Source organism: Rhinopithecus roxellana, chromosome 1 (assembly GCF_007565055.1).
Source record: "Rhinopithecus roxellana isolate Shanxi Qingling chromosome 1, ASM756505v1, whole genome shotgun sequence".
NCBI lineage: Eukaryota > Metazoa > Chordata > Mammalia > Primates > Cercopithecidae > Rhinopithecus > Rhinopithecus roxellana.
The window spans coordinates 179,346,988-179,368,146 of NC_044549.1; the positions used below are offsets into that span (position 1 = coordinate 179,346,988).

The 21,159-nt window shown below is 40.3% G+C and overlaps 1 protein-coding gene across 1 annotated transcript in view; it reads left to right on the forward strand.

Moving 5' to 3' along the window:
• The window catches only part of NEK11 (NIMA related kinase 11), a 321,378-nt gene that overhangs the window by 180,822 nt on the left and 119,397 nt on the right, over positions 1-21,159 (forward strand). Inside the window, exon 14 of the mRNA XM_030933708.1 lies at positions 12,878-13,038. Coding sequence (XP_030789568.1) covers positions 12,878-13,038 — 161 coding nt within the window. The remainder of the gene's footprint in view (positions 1-12,877; positions 13,039-21,159) is intronic.

The window sequence follows — 21,159 nt, forward strand, 5'->3', positions numbered from 1 at the left end:
TGCTGGCCAGGAGAAGAATTAAGGATCAGAGAGGTAAAGTGACTCACATCCCATAGCTTCAAAGAAATCTGGCCAAACTGAAAGCGGAGGCTGTGGCCCTCTGTTTAGAGAGATGACAGCCTAGAACAGTGCTGTCCAGTAGGATTTTCTGCAGTGTTGGAAATGGGCTATAATTTTTGTCACAGGTGACTGTTGAGCACTTGAAAAGTAGCTAGTGCAACTGAATTTGGCATTTTGTTTAATTTTAATAATTTTAATTCAAATAGCCACAAGTGGCTAGTGTCTACTGTGTTAGGTCAATTCTAAAAGAAGTGGTACTTTCAGATGAAGTGGGAAAGCAAAGAGTGAATTCAGGAAAAATGCAGAGTTCAGGTGATAAAAGCCAGGATTCTGAAGATATATATGAGAACTGTCTGGAAAGCATCAGAAAAATAAAGCTTCCTAGACCCAGAGCAGGACTGCCCAATCAGAGTCTTTTGGTACATACCTTTAAATGAGAGCTACCGTATTCATTGGTAAGAAGAGGCAGATTTGGGAATGTGGGTTGCAAATGATAAAAGGTCTTGCCTGCCAAACTTAAGATTTTATACTCAATTTTATTGGCAGTGAGGGCATCATTGAAAGGGGAGAGTCACACGGTGAGTGCATTAGGCAAGGCTTGCAGCAGCCTGTGTAAGACATGATGCCAGTGGAAGACTGGAGATGATTGCAGAGCTGAGTGTTAAAAGATACCTGGAGTGTTCATTTCTCCCTCAGAATATGAGTGTGTTTATTTCACTGGGGGCTGTCCATATTCTTCCCTGGCTTGAACATTGGTTCAAAACATTTATTAGCAAATATGCTGCTGCACACCTCCAGTCCCACTAAATGTTATTGTGATTGAAAATTACCATTGCTTCCCTTGGGCACAGAGGAAGCTCTTTGTAATGAAATAGAGATGCAGCAACCATTTGGCATGTGGAGTAACAGCTTCTCTGGGACCTCCAGCAGGGGCCCATGGTATCATAAAAGGGGATGACTCACCAGGGAAAGGAACAGTTGCGGGTCTCAGAGTGTGCCCTTCCTTCTCTATGACTTCTGAGCTCCACTGAGCAATCTTAACTGCTGCCACCGGGAACTCGGACACCGTGAATACAGTGTTCGAGGCCCAGCAATGACTCACTGCATAACCATTTCATGGTTCACAGTGGGGAGAGAGATTGCTTTTAAAAATTGAAAAGGAAAAAATAAAATACAATATATATTGAATTGAAGTTTTGAGGTGGACAAAATGCCTTTTCCCAAACAGCAAAGTGTCAAAAGAGTCAGTTGTTTTTCTTTAATAGTGCTGGGGAAGGCATGGGTGAGGGAGAGACTGGGTATCCTTGTTAGCTCCTGGGAGAATGGAAAGCTGGGGTTTTCGGAGTGGTTTTTATCTCGTTGGGAGAGTTCTGCTGTCGTCCTGAAGGACAGGTGACCTCTGCCTGGGAAGTGTTTTCCTCTAGCTCTGCTGTTGGCCCTTTATGTATACAGTCACGCATCACTTAAAAATGGGGATGTGTTCTAAGAAATGTGTCCTTAGGCAATTTTGTCATTGGGCAGACATCACAGAGTGTACTCCCACAAACCTAGATGGTACAGCTATCCTAAGTTTCGGGTGAATTTGGAGTCTTACAGAGCACATGATCGGCCACCATCTCACTCTGGCCCCTCCCACTCTCTTTCTCTCCACCTTTCTGGAACAGGGCCAGAGCCCTCCTCTTGTTCCTGGCAGAAGAGATCATGTCATTTTCTTTCCCTGCACTTTTGTCACGTATTTTTCTAAATACAATTTGTTAAAAAAAAATTCTCACAACAACAATTATAAAAATGTGTCTTTCTACCTACTAAATTAATAACTGCCATTTTATGGAGCACCTACCATGTTCTGGACACTATGTAAGATGAAGCATTTTAAGAAGACTTTGAAGAGGGCCAGGAGACTAGACCTCCAGAGAGAAAAAAAATTTAGTCATCTGAGATATAATTGATATCTAACAAAGGACTCACTTTAGCAGTGCCACAGATGTGGACTCCATTATTTTCTGGAAGGTCTGAGGATGAAAGTTATAATATTAAAGAATGTAACTTTGCTGGCACCTGACTATTTTCCTTTAAGGGATGTTTATCTCACTGTATAGCGTCACTTATCTTTTATATTTTGTTTTGTAACCATGAGTCAAGATATTTTTATTATAATATCCAAGTCTTTAGTTAGGTTCCTTAGAAGCACAGCCTGATATGGGCATCTGATGCATGTATCTTATTGTGGAGAGCTCTAAGGATGTGGGCGTGTGTATGGGGTTTTGTGTGGGGTTGGGAGCTGTGTCCAGATAGAAGGAACTGAGCAAGGATGTGGTCTCAGCTGGAGACTAGCTTCAGTCTGCTCGCACAGGGAGCTCTGGGGCATGAGTAACACCACAAAGATGGTTCTACCGTAAGTCACTCAGTCATTGGCCAGGACTGCCCCTGAGGCAGAGATGTGGCATCATCTTTTCAGTAAGTAGGGCTTCTTTGATCCAAGAACAATTCTGTGGAGAATAGAGTATCTGTGTGCTGTCAGCAACTGTTATAGGCTTAACTGAGTCCCCCCTAAAAACCATATGTTGAAGCCCTATCCCCCAGTACTTCAGAATGTGACTGTATTTGGAGACATGGCTTTTAAAGAGGTGATTAAATTAAAATGAGGCTGATAGGGTAGGCTCTAAGCCAATCTGACTGTGTCCTCATAAGAACAGAAGATTAGGTTTTTCAATGATCGCCGTTCTAACTGGCGTGAGACGGTATCTCATTGTGGTTTTGATTTGCATTTCTCTAGTGACCAGTGATGATGAACTTTTCTTCATGTTTGTTGGTCATGTAAATGTCTTCTTTTGAGAAGTGTCTGTTCATATCCTTCGCCCACTTTTTGATAGAGTTGCTGGAGAGGATGTGGAGAAATAGGAATGCTTTTATACTGTTGTTGGAAGTGTAAATTAGTCCAACCATTGTGGAAGACAGTGTGGTGATTCCTCAAGGATCTAGAACCAGAAATACCATTTGACTCAGCAATCCCGTTACTGGGTATGTACCCAAAGGATTATAAATCATTCTACTATAAAGACACAGCACATGTATGTTTATTGCAGCACTGTTCACAATAGCAAAGACTTGGAAACAAGCCAAATGCCCAAAAATGATAGACTGGATAAAGAAAATATGGCACATATACATAATGGAATACTATGCAGCCATAAAGAAGGATGAGTTCATGTCCTTTGCAGGGAAATGGATGAAGCTAGAAACCATCATTCTCAGCCAACTAACACAAGAACAGAAAACCAAAAACCACACGTTCTCACTCGTAAGTGGGAGTTGAACAATGAGAACACATAGACAAAGGGAGGGCAACATCACACACCAGGGCCTGTTGGGGATGGGGACTAGGGGAGGGATAGCATTAGGAGAAAAACCTAATGTAGATGATGGGTTGATGGGTGTAGCAAACCACCATGGCACATGTATACCCATGTAACAAACCTGCGTGTTCTGCAGATATATCCCAGGACTTAAGGAAAAAAAAAAAAAAGAGGAGATTAGGACACAGGGACACCAGGGTATGAATGCACAGAGGATGACCTTGTGAAGAAGCAGCAAGAGGGAAGCCAAGGAGAAGGGCCTCAGAGGAATCCAACCCTGCTGGCCCCTTAATCTCCAACCTCCAGAACTCTGGGAAATAAATTTCTATTGTTTAAATCACCCAATTTGTGGTATCATCTCATGGCAGCTCTAGCTGACTTAATACAGCAGCCAACACGCACAGCAGCTAGCAGACGAGGGTGTGCCAATTATACTTTGGAGTGTGTCTGGTAAGGGAATTTGGGTGGGACATCGATAGTAGCCACTACACCCACTTACAAATAAGAACACTGTGACCCAGATAAGTGAAGTAGCCTACCTGTGGTCACACAGCCAATAAGCAACGGAGGCAGAATTTGATTGCCATCTGACCCTACAGCTGGTCCTCCTAGTCATGACTTTGTATCATCACTTCTGGTGGAAGGCAGTTTTTCTCAGAAGCAGCAGATGTCACCAGTTAACTTTGAGTTCAATTTCTTTTTGTTTTGTTTCATCTAAATTGTGCTTATCTTATACAAAATGGAGCTTCTGGGGGAGATCGAGGCAGCTCAGCACAATGCCTATGTCTGTGTGTCTTCTCAAGGTATTGACTTTTACCTTATGTAAAAAGTAAAAAAAAAAAAAAAACTTATGGTTTTAGGGACATTGTAGTAGCATATTAATCATAGGTTTCCTATACATATGAGAAAATAATATTTTAATTTTAATGTGTTTATTAAAAAATGAATTTGAGCCATTTTTCACACCCATGAATGTCATTTTTGGGAAAATAAGAGATGCTTTGATAGCTGCCATGTCAGTGTAAATAATAACTGTACTCATTCTAAGCACTGCCACTCCCAATTTGTAATGAATGAGCATGGTCTTCGTAGAGGTCACATTGAGATATAAGAATAAATCAGTTTGTTCTTCTTACAGCCTTATAATAGCCTTTGTTCAGTATTTTCTGGCTTGGTGTAATAAAGCCATTACCCTCTTCAGAAAATTAGAAAAGAAAGGAAAAATAGAGATGGACATCTTTTGGTAGCTGCCTTCTGCAGAGGGCTCCCACAACCCACCCTCTGTCTGCCCCATGACGGCCAGCTCTGCAAACATTAATGCGGAACTATGATTAGATATGCAGAGAGAGGCAGGGTGTCTGGGGCAGACTCTAGGGCACCTGGAGAAAGCCCCAGCCTAACAGCATGAGCTGTCACACTCTGGGTCATCTTGACTGAGTTCTGGGACTTAGTGGGCCTGCGGGATGTAGCTGGAAGTTTTAGTATGATGAAGACATTTTTTGCAATTCAAAGGTATGATTACATCTGAGATATAAGTTCAAAGTATGTGAAAAAGAGGAAAGGGGTGGGGGTCTTAGGAAAAACATCTGTATCTTCTTCCTCTCCTCAGCTTCCCCTCTCCATCCTACTCTCCCAAAAGATTAGTAAATTATTTGTATATGATACTATGTGGCAATTTGAAAGTCCTTATTGCTTAGAGATTTATGTACTCATTTATTCAGTAAGAAGTTTTGGGTGTCTGCTTTGAATCATCTGTTGGGGATACCATGGTGAGCAGGATGGGCATGGCCTCTGCCCTCCTGGAGCTTACCATCTACCTGGAATATTAGAAGGGATTTTTATTTCAGCAGACATAAAGTGCCAGTCATTGTGCTGAATTAGTGGTTCTCAAACTTAAGGGTGCATCAGGATCACCTGGAGAACTTGTCAAAACACACATTGCTGGACCTTCATCCCAGTTTCTGATTCAGTAGGTTGGAGATATAGGCAAATTTTGAAATTTCTATTTCTTTCTTTTTTTTTTTTAATTATACTTTAAGTTCTCGGGTACATGTGCATAACATGCAGGTTTGTTACTTATGTATACTTGTGCCGTGTTGGTATGCTGCACCCATCAACTCGTCACACCAAAAGCAACGGCAACAAAAGCCAAAATTGACAAATGGGATCTAATTAAACTAAAGAGCTTCTGCACAGCAAAAGAAACTATCATCAGAGTGAACAGGCAACCTACAGAATGGGAGAAAATTTTTGCAATCTACTCATCTGACAAAGGGCTAATATCCAGAACCTACAAAGAACTCAAACAAATTTACATGAAATTTCTATTTCTAATAAGAGCCCAGGTGATGTTCTTTTTGCTATTCTGGGGACCACCCTTTAAGAACCATTCTGACAAGCCTGTCACATGGATTTGCTCAAGGCATTCTAATGGTTAAAACCGTTTGGGATGGTTGTGGGCCCACAGACTGAGATCTTCTAAACGTCTAAAAGGCATTCAGTTCCTTTAGAGGAAACTTGGTTTTCTCTTCAGGCAAAGTTCTTGTTTATGAAAACACTCTTTTAAAAAAAATTGTTAATGTATATCTGGATCATTTTAGAAGTTTAAAGAGCTAAGGCAGTAGATGAAGTGACAGGGAGTTTGTCATTTAACAGTTGCATCTGGATGTCATTTTCTCCTTGAAGTTTCTATAAGATAGAGCAATAGTTCTCCAAGTGTATTTCCAGATGAGTGGCATAGTTAGAAATACAGAATCTCAGGCCCCATTCCGGACCTACTGAATAGAAACACTGGGTGTGGGAGCAGGAATGTGTTTTAACAAGCCTTCCAACTGATTCTGAGGCACACTCAAGTTTGGCACATCTGAGATAGATGGTAGTGAGAACTAGGCTCAGGCTGAATCTGATTCTCCCAGCTCCCTTAAGACAATTTACCAGGATGACTAAGCTTCAGTTTTTCTATCTCGTAAGTCGAAAGTCTATCCCTTGTTCTCTAATACCTTTCAGAGCTACAAGAAAGATCATTGTGACCTTTATGAAATGGTTTAACTAGCAAAGATGAAAATTCCTAACTAACCATAAATAGACTTATTCAGTGGAAGAAAGGGGATTCAGATGCAGCAGTGTGACCTTCAGTTGGTCATTAGCTTGTCTGAACCTTACTTTTCCTGTCTGAAAAGTAGGCGGAAAAATGTCATTCTAGTCTACACTGAAGAGTTGTTGCAAAGATCAAGTGGTATCTTTGTGCTATCAAATGGTATCACATTTTTGTGGTATCAAATGTATATCAATGTGCTTTTTAAACTGTAAAATGCACACAAATATAAAGATTATAACTTTGGCCTGCCCACCGTTAGCTTTGTTCTTTTCTATCAACAAAATGGGAATAGTTCAATTACTTATACCTCCATGGAGATTGTAAGTAATTTAGACAACTAATAGCACAGCAACTTGAGCTCTTCTAAGGCAAAGTTTTTCTTTTGTTTACATTTTGTCTTTAACATACAAAGGTTGAAATATGTAGAGATAGTATAAAATCTTTTCTATTTTGTTATAGTGTATACTCTTATTTGAACTAGTCACATTCTAGAGCAGTGATTCTGAGAGTGCAGCCTCCAGACCAGCAGCATCAGCATCACCTGGGAACTTGGGAGTCATGCAGATTCTCAGGTACCACACCAGACCTACTGAATCAGCAAGTCTTGGGGTGGGACCCAGAGATCCATTTTAACAAGCCCGCGGGTGATCCTGATGCTCACACAAGTCTTAGAGAAAGGCATTTATTTGGGTCTTAATTGGAGGATCTGATAAAGGCCATCATTTTCCTGGAACAGGGTGATGTCTTCGTTTTTCCAGCATGGATTTGAAACATGTGTGTCCAAACTCGTGCAGCCATTATTGGATTCCTTCATAAACACGTTCTGTTACTGCTTACCCGGCATACAGAAGATCTGGAATGCCACTCTAGTATACCCATTATGAGGCTGACTTCAGGGTACAAGGAAATTAAAGCTATTTATCAGACTCTTTTCCCCTTAGTGACAGGAGAAAGGAACCTTAGCCTAATAAGGCTTCAAATTGGGTCTATGTATGAAAAACATGAGGCTTGACAAACACAGTTCAAACAGACTTACATTTCTTTTGACTTTTCCCTTTGAAAATGAAAGTGAGTCCTTTCGTGGGCAGTACCAAGTTAATGGAGCTTACTTAAGAAATACTGGAGACAGATTCATCCCAGTTTGTTTTACAACTTAGGTGGCAGAATGGCACTTTTCCCTGGCCACTTCTTTCCCTCTTCCCCTTCTAGGAGGAAATCCTAGGTAGGAGAGGGAAAGGGACTAAGGCTGTCTGTACATAGTGAGCTACGTTTTGGGAAGAGGAACTTAGTATTTTAACAAAAGAAAGATTTGTCTGTGTTGTAGAGATCTGACTTGGTTTGCTGCCTATGTTTGTAAATAAAGTTTTATTGGGACATAGCCACACTCATTCATTTATGTATTGTCTGTTTTCACACTACAAAGGCAGAGTTGGGTAGTTGTGTGACAGAGACCATGTAATCTGCAAAGCCTAAAACTTTTTACTATGTAGCCCTTTACGGAACATATTTGTCAAACCCCCTTGCAGAGGTTTCTCCTGAGCTGCTTGAAGGAAACCTAGACGGAACCAGTGGACAGGAAGGACAGTGGGAGGTGAACAGTGTGGTGAATTGCCTAAGGATTCCTGTGGAGTCCAACAGAAAGGAAACCAGAGAGAATCTAGATTCCATATTACCCATTTCAGTTGGGTTCAGTCTGAATTTTGAGAAGTTATTCTATTTAAAATAAATATTTTAAACCTGGGTATATATTTGCAATTGTCTAATACAGTCATACACTGCGTAACAATCTTTTGGTCAATGATAGACTGCATGTACAATGGTGGTCCCATTAATGAAGCTGAAAAATTCCCAAGACCTAGTGCTATCATAGCCATCAAAACATTGCAGAACAACGTAGCCACTCGCATATTTGTGGAGATGCAGGGTAAATAAACCTACTACACTGCCAGTCATATAAAAGTGTAATGCATATAATTATGTACAGTATAGTGATAACAAATGACTGTTACTACTTTATGTATTTACTATACTTTTTTTTTTTTTCGAGGTGTGTTCTCACTCTGTCACCCAGTCTGGAGTGCACTGGCATGATCTTGGCTCACTGCAACCTCCACCTTCCAGGCTCAAGTAATCCTCCCACTTCAGCCTCCCAGTTAGCTGGGACCACAAGTGTGCGCCACCACACCCAGCTAATTTTTTGTATTTTTGGTAAAGAGTGGGTTTCTCCATGTTGCCCAGGCTGTTCTTGAACTCCTGACCTCTGGTGATCTGCCCGCCTTGGCCAGCCAAAGTGCTGGGATTATAGGAATGAGCCACCATGCCTGGCCTGCTATATTTTTTATCATAATTTTAAAGTGTACTCCTTCTACTTATTAAAAAAAAAATTAACTGTAAAACAGCCTTGGGCAGGTCCTTCGGGAGGTATTTCAGAAGAAGGCACTGTTATTACAGTAGATGGAGGCTCCATGTGTGTTACTGCCCCTAGAGACCTTCTAGTGGGACAAGATGTGGAGGTGGAAGACAGTGGTATCAGTGATCCTGACGCTGTGTAGCAGTAGGCTAATGTGTGTGTTTGTGTCTTCATTTTTAACAAAATAGTTGAAAAAGAAAAAGAAAGAAAAAATGTTTATTGACTATCTCCTAGTTAGGAGAGAAGTAAAAAAAAAGAAAATATTTTCGTACAGCTATACAATGTGTTTGTGTTTTAAGCTAAGTGTTATTACGATAGAGTCAAGAAGTTTAAAAAACTTAGAGTAAGCTGTTTAATTTATTATTGAAGAAAGGAAAACATTTTTTATAAATGTAGTGTAGTCTAAGTGTCCAGTGTTTATAAAGTCTATAGTAGTGTACGGTAATGTTCTAGGCCTTCACATGCACTCAGCACTCACTCACTGACTCACCCAGGGCAACTTCCAGTCCTGCATGCCCATTCATGGTAACTGCCCTGTACAGATGTGCCATTTAAAAAGTCTTTTACATTTTTACTGTACATTTTTAATGTTAAGATACACAAATACTTACCACTGTGTTACAGTTGTCTACAGTATTCGGTGTAGTAACATGCTGTCCAGGGCTGTAGCCTAAGAGCAATGGGCCATACCACATAAACATGGATGTGTAGTAGGTTATACTGTCTAGGTTTGTAATAAGTGCACTCTTCGATGTTCATGCAATGATGAAATCACCGAATGACATATTCCTCAGAAGATATCCTCATTGTTAAGTGATGTGTGACACTGTTAAGTGGTGTTGGGTATTACAGGCAAAACTACTGAGTGTTTGCCTTATTATTTCCAATAGTAACTAACATTTATTTGATACATACTTTGCATCCATTATACTATGGAATGTTTCCAACAATTCCATGAGACCAATATTATCATCTTTATTTTATAGATGAGAAAACTGAAGTGCAGAAAGCTTAAATAACACAATGTTACAGAGCTACTACTAGAGGCTTGACTTAAATGCAGATTTTGTTTTTATGCCAAAGCCAGCATTCTAAAGGAGTGTTTCTGAATGTTGGTCTCTCTAGCTAGGTTGGGGTGTTTTTCAAACTGCAGGTTGAGAGGTCAGTTTAGTGAGTTGCAACCAGCATAAAAAAATGATTGAACAGAATGAAAAATACCAGAGTGTATCATATGTAGTTTGGGTAAGTAGGTCTTGAAATATGAAACTTTTGTTTCAACTATAAAGATATTTACATACATACATATATAAGCATATTTCTGTGCACTGGGCAACCAATGTAAATGATATTTCTTACCATGTCATAGTTTGAAAGCCAAGGGAGTAGACAAGGAGGAATGAAGATAAAGGGAAAATGGGAGAGCAAGAGGGAAAAATATGAATGAGTGAGAGAATGAATAACTGTCAAAGGGACAAAGAGACTCAAGGAGAGGGAGAGGAAGTAGAAGAGAGTGGGCAAAGAGAGAGAATGGACAGCTCAGAGAAGGACACAGAGATTCAGAGAGAGTTGAGGGTGGGCAAGAGAAGGAAGATATCATATGGTTCTGTCTTTCATTCCACTCAGCAAGCACATGCCCCTACTTGATGGCAGAACAGGAGATTCTCAGGGGATTTTAGTTTTCATACACTTCTCATGCTGTGATCCTCTTGTCATTCTCAGTGTAAGTAAAATGAAGATTTTTATTAAACATGGTTTCTAGTCATTATAGCAAAAAGATACCTGCACGTTTATGTTTATCACAACACAATTCACAATTGCAAGGATGTGGAACCAACATAACTGCCCATCACTGACAAGTGGATAAAGAAAATGTGGCATATGTACACCATGGAATACTACTCAGCCGTTAAAAAAAGAATGAAATACTGTCTTTTGCAGCAACTTGGATGGAGCTGGAGGCCATTATTCTAAGTGAAGTAACTCAGGAATGGAAAACCGAATACCATATGTTCTCACTTATAAGTGGGAGATAAGCTATGGGTACACAGAGACATGCAGAGTGGTATAATGGACTTTGGAGACTCAGAGGGGAGGAGGGTGGGAGGGAGGTAAGGGATAAAAAACTGCATATTGGGTACAGTGTATACTACTTGGGTGAGGGTGCACTAAAATCTCGACCTCACCACTGCAAAAGTCACCCATGTAACCAAAAAACCACTTGTACGCAAAAGATATTGAAGTTCTATATGCATCTACATACGTGTATAGGTATGTTATATATATGTGTGTACATACAGACACATGCAGGTGTCTTCTTGATATAATGACTAGAAGCCACATTTAATAAAATAATATATATTATTTCAATATAAATAAAAAAATAAAAACTATGGCTTCTCCATAACAGTATTCTATCTCATCTGATGATCAGCTGAAAATCAGTGATCTGAACTGATCTGGAAAAAAAAACAAAACACTGTGTTGAAATTGCCGAGAGAAGGTATGAGATCCCTAGTACACTGCTTTCTAAGGAACTGGCAAAGGCAGTTTTGAATATATGTAATTTTTGTCTTTTGAGCTGACTAGTTTTTATTCTACTCTACAGCAGCCTTTTATGTTTTAGCGCAAAACCATAGATAACAAACACATTTTAACATCTTCTATTTCCAGGGAATTCTAAATCCATTAAGTATTTTACTTTGAAAGGATTCTGAACTAATTTAATGAAAAGCCCATTTTTACAGACATGGAAATTGAGTGAACATTTGTATGAAACTTCCCTGCATACCGATGCTTTCATGAGAATTCTATTACTAAATCTCAGTAGCCACTCTACTAGATTACACTTATGTTAATTTTATCACAGAAATTGGAGCTCTGTGAGTTTAAGTCTCTTGCACAAATTTTCATCTAAAAGGTGGAAGAGCTAGATTCCAGCCTTGATTTTCTGACCCCAAATTTCGTATTTTTCCCACTAGACAGGAAATAGCAACAATAGATTGAAAAATAATGTGTTATAATTTAGAATACAAATTTTATTTTTAAGTCTGAGTATGGTGCAAAGTCTAAAATGCCTACTGTTTTGCTGCAGTCGAGTATTACAATTTTCTCCTCCCCCGACCCAAGGGTAGTTCTTTGGGTAGTTCTTTATTTCTAGGCCCCCATTAGTAAATAAGAGTTTATATCGTTATGCTTTATTGTGATCCATTCATGGCCTTTCTTCACTGAAGATTGTTAGAAACACCGACTTTATTCTAGTTACTAACAATGTTGCATCAAGTAACTTGGGTAGATGCTTATTGTCATCAGTTCAAGTGGGTATTCTTTTTTAAAATAAGTGCTGAATGTAAGGTTAAGTAAATAGGACCCACCAGAGTGAACTCCATCTCAAAAGCTATCATTACCTGTTAGAAAAGAATTGTGTTTTTCCCAGCTTGCCAAAATGCTGCTGCTGTATATCCTAGTCATCTTGTTTGGTCTTAGCAGTAATATTAAAAAAAAAAAAAGAAAAGAAATATCTAGAAAAAATGCTGCGGTAGTTTTGCTCCAACTACCTACGCTAAGAACTTTATGTGTGTTGTGTAACAGGACCCTTCAGCCAGGACATCTTGTCCTACCTTTGCTCCTAAATTTCCTCATTTTAAATAAGGATTCATGCCTCCAAATGTCAAGATGTTCAAGCATATTATTTATTCTTGTTTCATGATTTTTTTCTTGCCTTCAAAAGGTAGTTGCTAATGGAAATGTTCCTCCTTTCCTCCACTGGTTTTATTTTGCTGAGTGTTTATTACATTCAACCAAATACTTTCAGGAAGCTGAGATTCAGCTCTACACTCCATGGAAGCTTTGTTAGTGCAAGCAAAATATACATCCCTGTGAAAAGACAGGGTATTCTTACCTCATTATAATTTTAATAACTGGTAGTATCTGACTGTTGTTTGTTCATTATTTCAGAGATCCCAGAAGACCCACTTGTGGCTGAAGAATACTATGCTGATGCATTTGATTCCTATTGTGAAGAGAGTGATGAGGAGGAAGAAGAAATAGTGTTAGCAGGACCAGAGAAAGAAATCAAGAATGAGGGATCCCAGCCTACTTACAGAACAAACCAACAGGTATATGATACTCCCCATTGGAAGCCATGGAACTGTTCAAGGTACTGACTGGACTCTCCCAGAGAGGAAAGGAAGTCTTCTAAGGTGAAGTTGGGGACACGGTGGCCAGGGTTATTATAATAACTACTTGTGATAGGTCTGGCTTATCAAGGTCCAGAGGCAGGCAGGGCCCTATAGAATTTGGAGAATCTGATCTGAACCATGTTGATAAGGGAAGAGCTGGAGTACACTGTACTTATTTGGGTTGTTGGGGGATGGCACACCACATTGCACACTGAGGAGGGATTCGTATACAGCTATTGAATTAAAAAATGCAAGTGTCTCTTTAGCAGAGAGAATGGGATTTTTTATATACTTTTTTGTCTGGTAATCATATTTTGGGGTCATGTTCACAAATTAAATGCAAATACAAATTTGTAAAGACTGACTTGGTTTTTTTTTTTTTTATTTTTATTTTTTTTTATTATTATACTTTGGGGATCAGACCTAAAGATCCTGGGCTTAGGGGATAATCTTCCTAGCTACTTTTAGCCTCTGAGGACACATTCTTGCTTAAGTGATGAGGTCTCTCTGAGTATATGCCCTATGCCCTTGTAGTAGATCTCTTTGACTATAGCAAGATTAAGCCTTATATGAGCTATAGGCCAAGAAACACCCCTGACATGTGCTTTCTGTGTTGGGTGTCTGCAAGAGAAAAAAAGCAAGAGGCATATGAAGATAAAGGGGAGAGCTTTGGGCAATGTATACATCCATACCTCATTTTCTTCTTACCTTCCAATCCTAAACTTCCATGAGTTACAGAAGCTTTTATTAACTGAGAACCATGCAGTTACTAAAATAAAAGTCCACCAAAGGACACCTAACTGAGCGAAAGCTCAGCTAGAGGAGATGATTTCTGGAGTGAAGATGATTCACTCCAAAAATCCATTCAACCATTTTTAATAAAGATCATGCAATATATCCTAATATTCAATCCATTCAGCCTCTTAAATCCATTCAACCATTTTAATAAAGATTATGCACCATAATATTCAATAAATAAAAGCAGTAAGAAGTGCTCTCCAATTTGATACTAGGAGAGAGAGGCAAGGAGAATGGAACTAGTAGGGTATAGGTATGGGGCCAAGCAGAAAAAGGGATGAGATAAAGAGGAGAAAGAGATAAAGAGTAAGGATTAGAGAGAGGTAATTTAGGAGACAAATACATGAAGAGAGAAACAAATAGATTTTGAGAAAAATACAGCTAAAAGGGGGATTCAGAATGCCAAAATAAAAACTTTGCTTATATGATTTCCCCATTTTTTTCCAATGGAATCTGGAAAACAACAGCACCTCCTACCACAAATCAAAAATACAATTTCTACTACCTTCTGAGCCACTGTCACAAATAACTGTAACGGATATTATTGCAACATTACAGAGCCTTCATTCTGCACCTATGGTTGCAAAACACACGATATGCAAAATACATCCAGTGCCCAATTTTTGGTCAAAGCATCAAGTGGTAAAATTTTAGCTACTAATACTATCACTTAGAAATGTTTTTTAAGAAAATATAACAGATTCAGAACCACATGAATAAAATACTATATGGCAAACAGCTCCTAGGTCAGGAAATACAATTTTGCCAGTCTCAGAATATCCATCTTTGGCAGTTAGAATATAGGATTGGAAATCAGATTGCTTGCATCTGAATCTAGCCTTTATAACTTGCAATTTGCATGATCTTGTTCAAATTACTAGACTTCTCTGTGCCTCAGTTTTCTAATCTGTAAAGTGAAAAAATAATGTTTTCTACCTCATAGAGTGGTTCTGAGGATTAAATGAAGTAATCAATATAAAGTACTTAGAATAATGCTCAGAACTTAATAAAATACTTAATGAAATATTAGCTATTATTATTATGAAGTTACCCAGTCATGGTATCTAGTACCTCTTTATGATACTGCCAAAACTCCTTAATGTTAAAGTGAGATTTTCTAACCTGCTTTTAAGTATTTTTTTAAAATTCTTTCTTATTAGTCTTAAGGCAGATGATAAATATAAGGGCAGCAGTTTTTGTTCTCTGGGTTGTGTGTCTATCACATGTTACATGACAGATTGTGATTGATTTTAAGTAATCTATTGGGACAAGATGCTAAGGCCTCTGATATGGTTTGGCTGTGTCCCCACTCAAATCTCACCTTGAATTGTAGCTCCCATAATTCCCATGTGTTATGGGAGGGACATAGTGGGAGATAATTGAATCATGGGGTAGTTTCCACTATACTGTTCTCATGGTGGTGAATAAGTTTCACGAGATCTGATGATTTTATAAGGGGTTTCCTCTTTCGCTTCACTCTCATTCTCTCTTGCCTGCTGCCATTTAAGACATGGCTTTCACCTTCCACCATGATTGTGCGGCCTTTCCAGCCATGTGGAACGGTGAGTCCATTAAACCTCTTTTTCTTTATAAATTACCCAGCCTCAGGTATGTCATTATTAGCAGTGTGAGAACAGACTAAATACAGTCTCTCACATACATGATGGTATTTTGTCTCACAAACGCTGTTGGGTAGTTATCTTATTCCTATTTTCTAATTCAGGAAACTGAGTTTCTGAGAGAGCTGTAGCCTTCCTGTGGTCACGTAGCTAGGCAAGGATCAGACTCATGCCTCAGGCCCACATCAGTCACATTCTCAAGTCAATGTTTTTGCTACTATAGAATATTTATTGACCTAGAATGGACTTGGCATAAGGGAAACAGAAGTGTTGCCAAGTCCATTCTAGGTCAATATATATTCTACAGTAGCAAAAACAATACACAATAATGTGTATAGAGTAGCAAAAAATAATTTGTATAGAGTAGCAAAAACATTTACACAATAGAGTAATTTGTAATAGAGGCAGGTAATTACAACCCCATTTGTTTTCTTCCAGTAATTCAATATTGTTTCTCCTCCCCCAAAGGTGATGAGTATGGACTCTTCCCTTTTAGGTTGTTTTCATTAGCAACATACAAATTACACTACAGAACTCAGTCATGGTCAACTTTGTGAATTGAGAGAGACCTACTGCCATCTCTCAGATTGGCCTCTTCTCCCCTTTCCCTAGTCTTGCCCTGGACCTCTGAGTGTGCCAGGGTCTGCTTAGGTGGTTATCACACCAATGCATTCTATGTGTGTCATCAGATCAAAGTTGATTCCCCTTCCTTTAGATGGAGCCAAAGTCACATAGTTATTTTGATGAAAGAAGTGCTTTCAAAAAGAAACACAGCCACGGACTTCATTGAGATTGATTGCTGAGTTCTTTGTGCCACCCATGGCAATCTTTTCAGCAGCAGTGTCTCCAAAGCAGTTTCATTAAGCACCTAATTGCTGCTGATTGCCAGCTGTTTCTCTGCTGTGATAAGCACAGCATCAATAAAACCTGTTTCACAAGCCATTATCATATTGTTGATGGCGCCTCTGCTAAGTCTGTGGTCACTGAATTGGAACCAGCATCTTAGATCTCAGGAGAATTGAGTTTATAGCTGCCGTCATAAGAGGGTTCCCCGCAACTTGTGCGACCTGTCACTGAAAAGTGTTCTATGCGTTCTGGTGGACGTGGCTTAGGGCTGCAGGCTGTCAAGTGTTTTCACAGACTCTTCTGTCTTTCCCTTGCTGCCTTGACTATCATTTTTCTCTCCGAGACTAATAAATGGCTCAGATGCATCCAGTAATACACATACTAGGTGGACAATAATGACTTGACACAAAACTTCCTCAGAAGGGCTTTGTTTAATGAATGTGGCTCTCACTGAGACTTGTTTTAAGAAGGCTCTTCAGGACTATGGTGTTTGTTCTTCCTAAGATGAAAGGTGTTGGACGTCCACTATTCCAGTTGATTCTGAAGTTCTCAATGCTTTTACCCCAAATCATTCAGAGGTTTTGAAATTCTCACTGCACAGTGAAGCATTAGGAAAAAGAATTGATTTTCTGTTTGGAACGTTGTCCCAGGGACAGAGAACTGGATATGCGATAGGCAAGGGCTGAGATTCTGCTGAGGACCCTTGGATCTGATTGTCATGATGGTAGATGCCTCCAAGAGTTTCTGCTGTTAGTTGAGTCATTAATCAGATCATAGTAATGATAACAGTAACAGCTAGTATTTCCAGAACCTTCATTCTATGCTCAGTACTTTGCATGCTGTGTCAGTTCAGGTTCTCCAGGAAGCAGGTGATGAGACAGAATTAGAAATAAAAAGGAAATTCCTATCAAGTAGGTGGGAGGAGTCTTAAACCATACTGATATATTTGAGGGGAAGGAAGGAAGGAAGGAAGGTAGGTTGGCTGGATGAGATCCTCAGGCTGCAGCGCAATTCTGATAAAGCCTTGGCAGGCAGGCTGGCAGGCAGGAAGGAAAGTAAGGAAGGAGGGAGGGAGGGAGAGAGAGAGGGAGTAATTGGATGAGAGCCTCGGGCTGCACTGCAATTCTGAAAAAGACTTGGCCCAGCCGAGAGGGAGCGCAAGGTCTGTTGCTGGAGTCTAGCACTGGGAAAGAATGGCTGGCCCTAACTTCCCCATAGTGCTTACATTGCCTGGGAGCTGCCTGGGAAGAGCAGGACCTCAGTGTGGACCCTGCATTGGATTCTGAAGGTGTTGTAGCCGAGGGCTGTTAGATCACTAGGCTCCTCGCAGCAGGGTCTCTCTTGAAGGGACTGTAAGTGGCATATCGCATGGCTGTCACAGGTGTATTATTTCATTTAATTCTTGCAACAACTCTGATGTGTATATTCTAGATGAACTGCATCAAACTAGAATTTAACTGGCTAGAATTCAAATAAGGGAGAAGACAGAGGTAAAGGAGAAGGTGAAGGTGGGAGAGAGGAAGGGATCGTTAGTTAGGGATTTCATGTGACTCTGCTGAATGCTCCAGAGTGAAAATGAGCTGAGAGATGTGAGCCCTGTCCCTCTCCTGCATCTCAGTTCTCGCGTCTCTCAGACTGTAAAAGCCTCCTGTTGCTTTGGATTGTTGTTGTAGACTTCCAGTATTTAAGATACAATTTTTCACACAATCTAGTCCCTAAGTGCAAATCAACTGTCTCATTTGCTCAAAAAACAAACAGCAGTGGAGGCTATTTCAAGTGCTGACTTTAAAACCTAGGTCCCTTGAAAGATAAGACTGTTTGTGACATCCTAACTTCACACAAGAGGAAACTGAGGCATAAGGAAATGAAGTTACATCTGCAAGCCCACACAGCTAATAAGTAGCAGAACTGGACTATATGACTTTATTTTTAGCCTCTGCTTTATACAGTCTTTCCTCTGCACAACAGTTAAAATCCCTTCTCCTCCACTGATGATAGAGTAAATGCATTAGGTGCGAGGGAATAGCTGCAGGGCCATTGCATTATCTGGTACTCTGGCAAGACCTTTTTACTAAACAGAATGACTGTGCTATGTACAAGGCAAAATTTAAACCAGTTCCAGGGAGAGTGCTGAGTTATGAAAAGTAAAACCAAAAAGACCCAACATCTCTCATCTGTTACGGGATACAGATTTATCTCCTCCTACTATGTCCATTTCTTTTTTCTTTCTTTCTTTCTTTTTTTTTTTTCTGAGATGGAATCTCCCTCTGTCGCCCAGGCTGGAATGCAGTGGTGCGATCTCTGCTCACTGCAGACTCCGCCTCCCGGGTTCACGCCATTCTCCTGCCTCAGCCCCTGAGTAGCTGGGACTACAGGCGCCTGCCACTACGCCCGGCTACTTTTTTGTATTTTCGGTAGAGATGGAGTTTCACCGTGTTAGCCAGGATGGTCTTGATCTCCTGACCTCATGATCCACCCGCCTCGGCCTCCCAAAGTGCTGGGATTACAGGCGTGAGCCACTACGCCTGGCCTATGTCCTTTTCTTTTTTAAGAGAAGTTGCCAGAACTGTTGAGTCCCAATAGTGGGACTTACTTGCCTGTTATTTTTACATGATCTGACCTAATTAATTTACCTTCACACTAGGGAAGAAACACTTTTTGTCTTAAAACCACCTTAGAGGTCATCAGTTCTTTTTTTTTTTTTTTGAGACGGAGTCTTGCTCTGTTGCCCAGGCTGGAGTGCAGTGGCGCGATCTCAGCTCACTGCAAGCTCCACCTCCCGGGTTCACGCCATTCTCCTGCCTCAGCCTCCTGAGTAGCTGGGACTACAGGCGCCCGCCACCTCGCCCGGCTAATTTTTTGTATTTTTAGTAGAGACGGGGTTTCACCATGGTCTCGATCTCCTGACCTTGTGATCCGCCCGTCTCGGCCTCCCAAAGTGCTGGGATTACAGGCGTGAGCCACCACGCCCGGCCAGAGGTCATCAGTTCTAAAAAGCAGACTCCCAGCTGTTTCAGATTGTCGATCATTTTTCCATTAGCATTCTGCTGGCCTGTGTCCCAGGCTGTAAAGCAATCAGCCTTGCTAAAGTGTCAGCGGATACTCCCAATTTGGTGTGTCATTCCTTCTAGGTGGTAGGCCTTCTGTACACTGTGTGTTGCTCAAAGGAGAGACTTTGAGGTAACAATTTCCATCCCTACCCCCATCCCAGCCTTCATTTCCATCATGATTCTTCCCCCTTCTCTCTCTCCCATTTCTTGTCCAGATCAAAGCACAGCTCATTGCTAGTCATATTGGGACCAGTCAAACCTTGCTGTGGGATACAGCACAGTGGGCTTTTTTTTTTTAATTGTATCACTTACTTCTCTTAACAATTTGATATGCTGTTCTTTTTTCTTTCTTCTGACCTTTATTTTAGGTTCAGGGGGTACATGTGTGAGTTTGCAGGCTTTGTAGGAGACCTTAGACATTAAGTCTTTAAAATTAGGTCCATTATAGGATTTAGGATCACACCTACATTTTTCACCCCAATACCAAAGCATGGAGAAAAAGGAGAAAGGTAATAGGGTGAATAAAGGGCAAAGCAAAACTGAGCAGGAATGCAAAGCATCTGAGTGTTCCCTTCAGTGTGCAGATGGTGAGGTCACCAGCCCCACGGTCTCCCTTGTTGGTGGCTGCTCAGAGGTCTACAGGTCAATGGGCAAATAAAGGAACAGTGACCTTCACTGTGAGATGCCCTGTGCTCTGCTGTGCTGCTCCTGGAACTTTGGGGTGAGAGTGGTGAGACACAGCTGATAAGACTAGTTGTAATGGACCCTGTAGTGCTTTTCTCTCCAACAATCTTCTCCCTCCACTACCCTACATTAATCCCTATTTCCCTAGCTATCATCAGAGCTGAGGTGCCCTGACCATATGGTACACAGAAAGCCTGCAAAAAATATGAAAACCATCCTAAACAGTGTTGGCAAACAGAAAAATACAAATCCCATCCAGCTGTTTTGTGATCAGAAATTTAATTTAATTTTCTGAATATTTCATTCACCTAGACAGGGAGAGTAAATACCATTTAATGGTGTCCAACCTGGGAGGAAAGGGTTGTGACACATGGGGGCCATTATTGGGGGTGCATTGTTCCTACATAACCTGGTAATCTGGAGGCACAGGGGTCTATGTCATCCCTGGGAAAACACCAGTCATAATAAGAGAGAGCTACCTTGCAGCATCCAGGTATTGTGCCAAGTCCTTTACATGCCTTATCTCATTCATACTCTCAGCACTTGATGGAATTAACATCTCTCACCCATTTACAAATGAGAAGACTATGAAACAGACAGAATAACTAATTTGACCTAAGTTACCCCATCCAATGACAGAGCTGGGGTTTAAACCAGCAAATATTCATTGTACCAACATTAGGAATTTGGAGTAAGTATAGAACTTAATGTGGAAGTTGGTAAAGGAGAAGAAAAGGAGATGCTTGGGTCCTAAGTGACAGCTCCAAAGTGTGTGAAAATGGACTATGAGCTGATGATTTAAAATCATATTTAAATCACAGGGCTACATTTTTCACTTACTTTGTAGGATTTAAATAAAAATAAAGCTAGAACTAGAGTTAAAAATAGAAATCTGCAATAAAGACTGTGTACCACAATGACTATCTTTTGGACTGAAAAATTCTTTTGTCTTTTTGTGGCAATAAACCTCCACTAAATTGCAGGACTCTCTTCTCTAGGCTATTGCATGTATAGAGTGGAAAGAGATTAAGTAGTTAATAAGGAACAAGTGGAAGGATTGA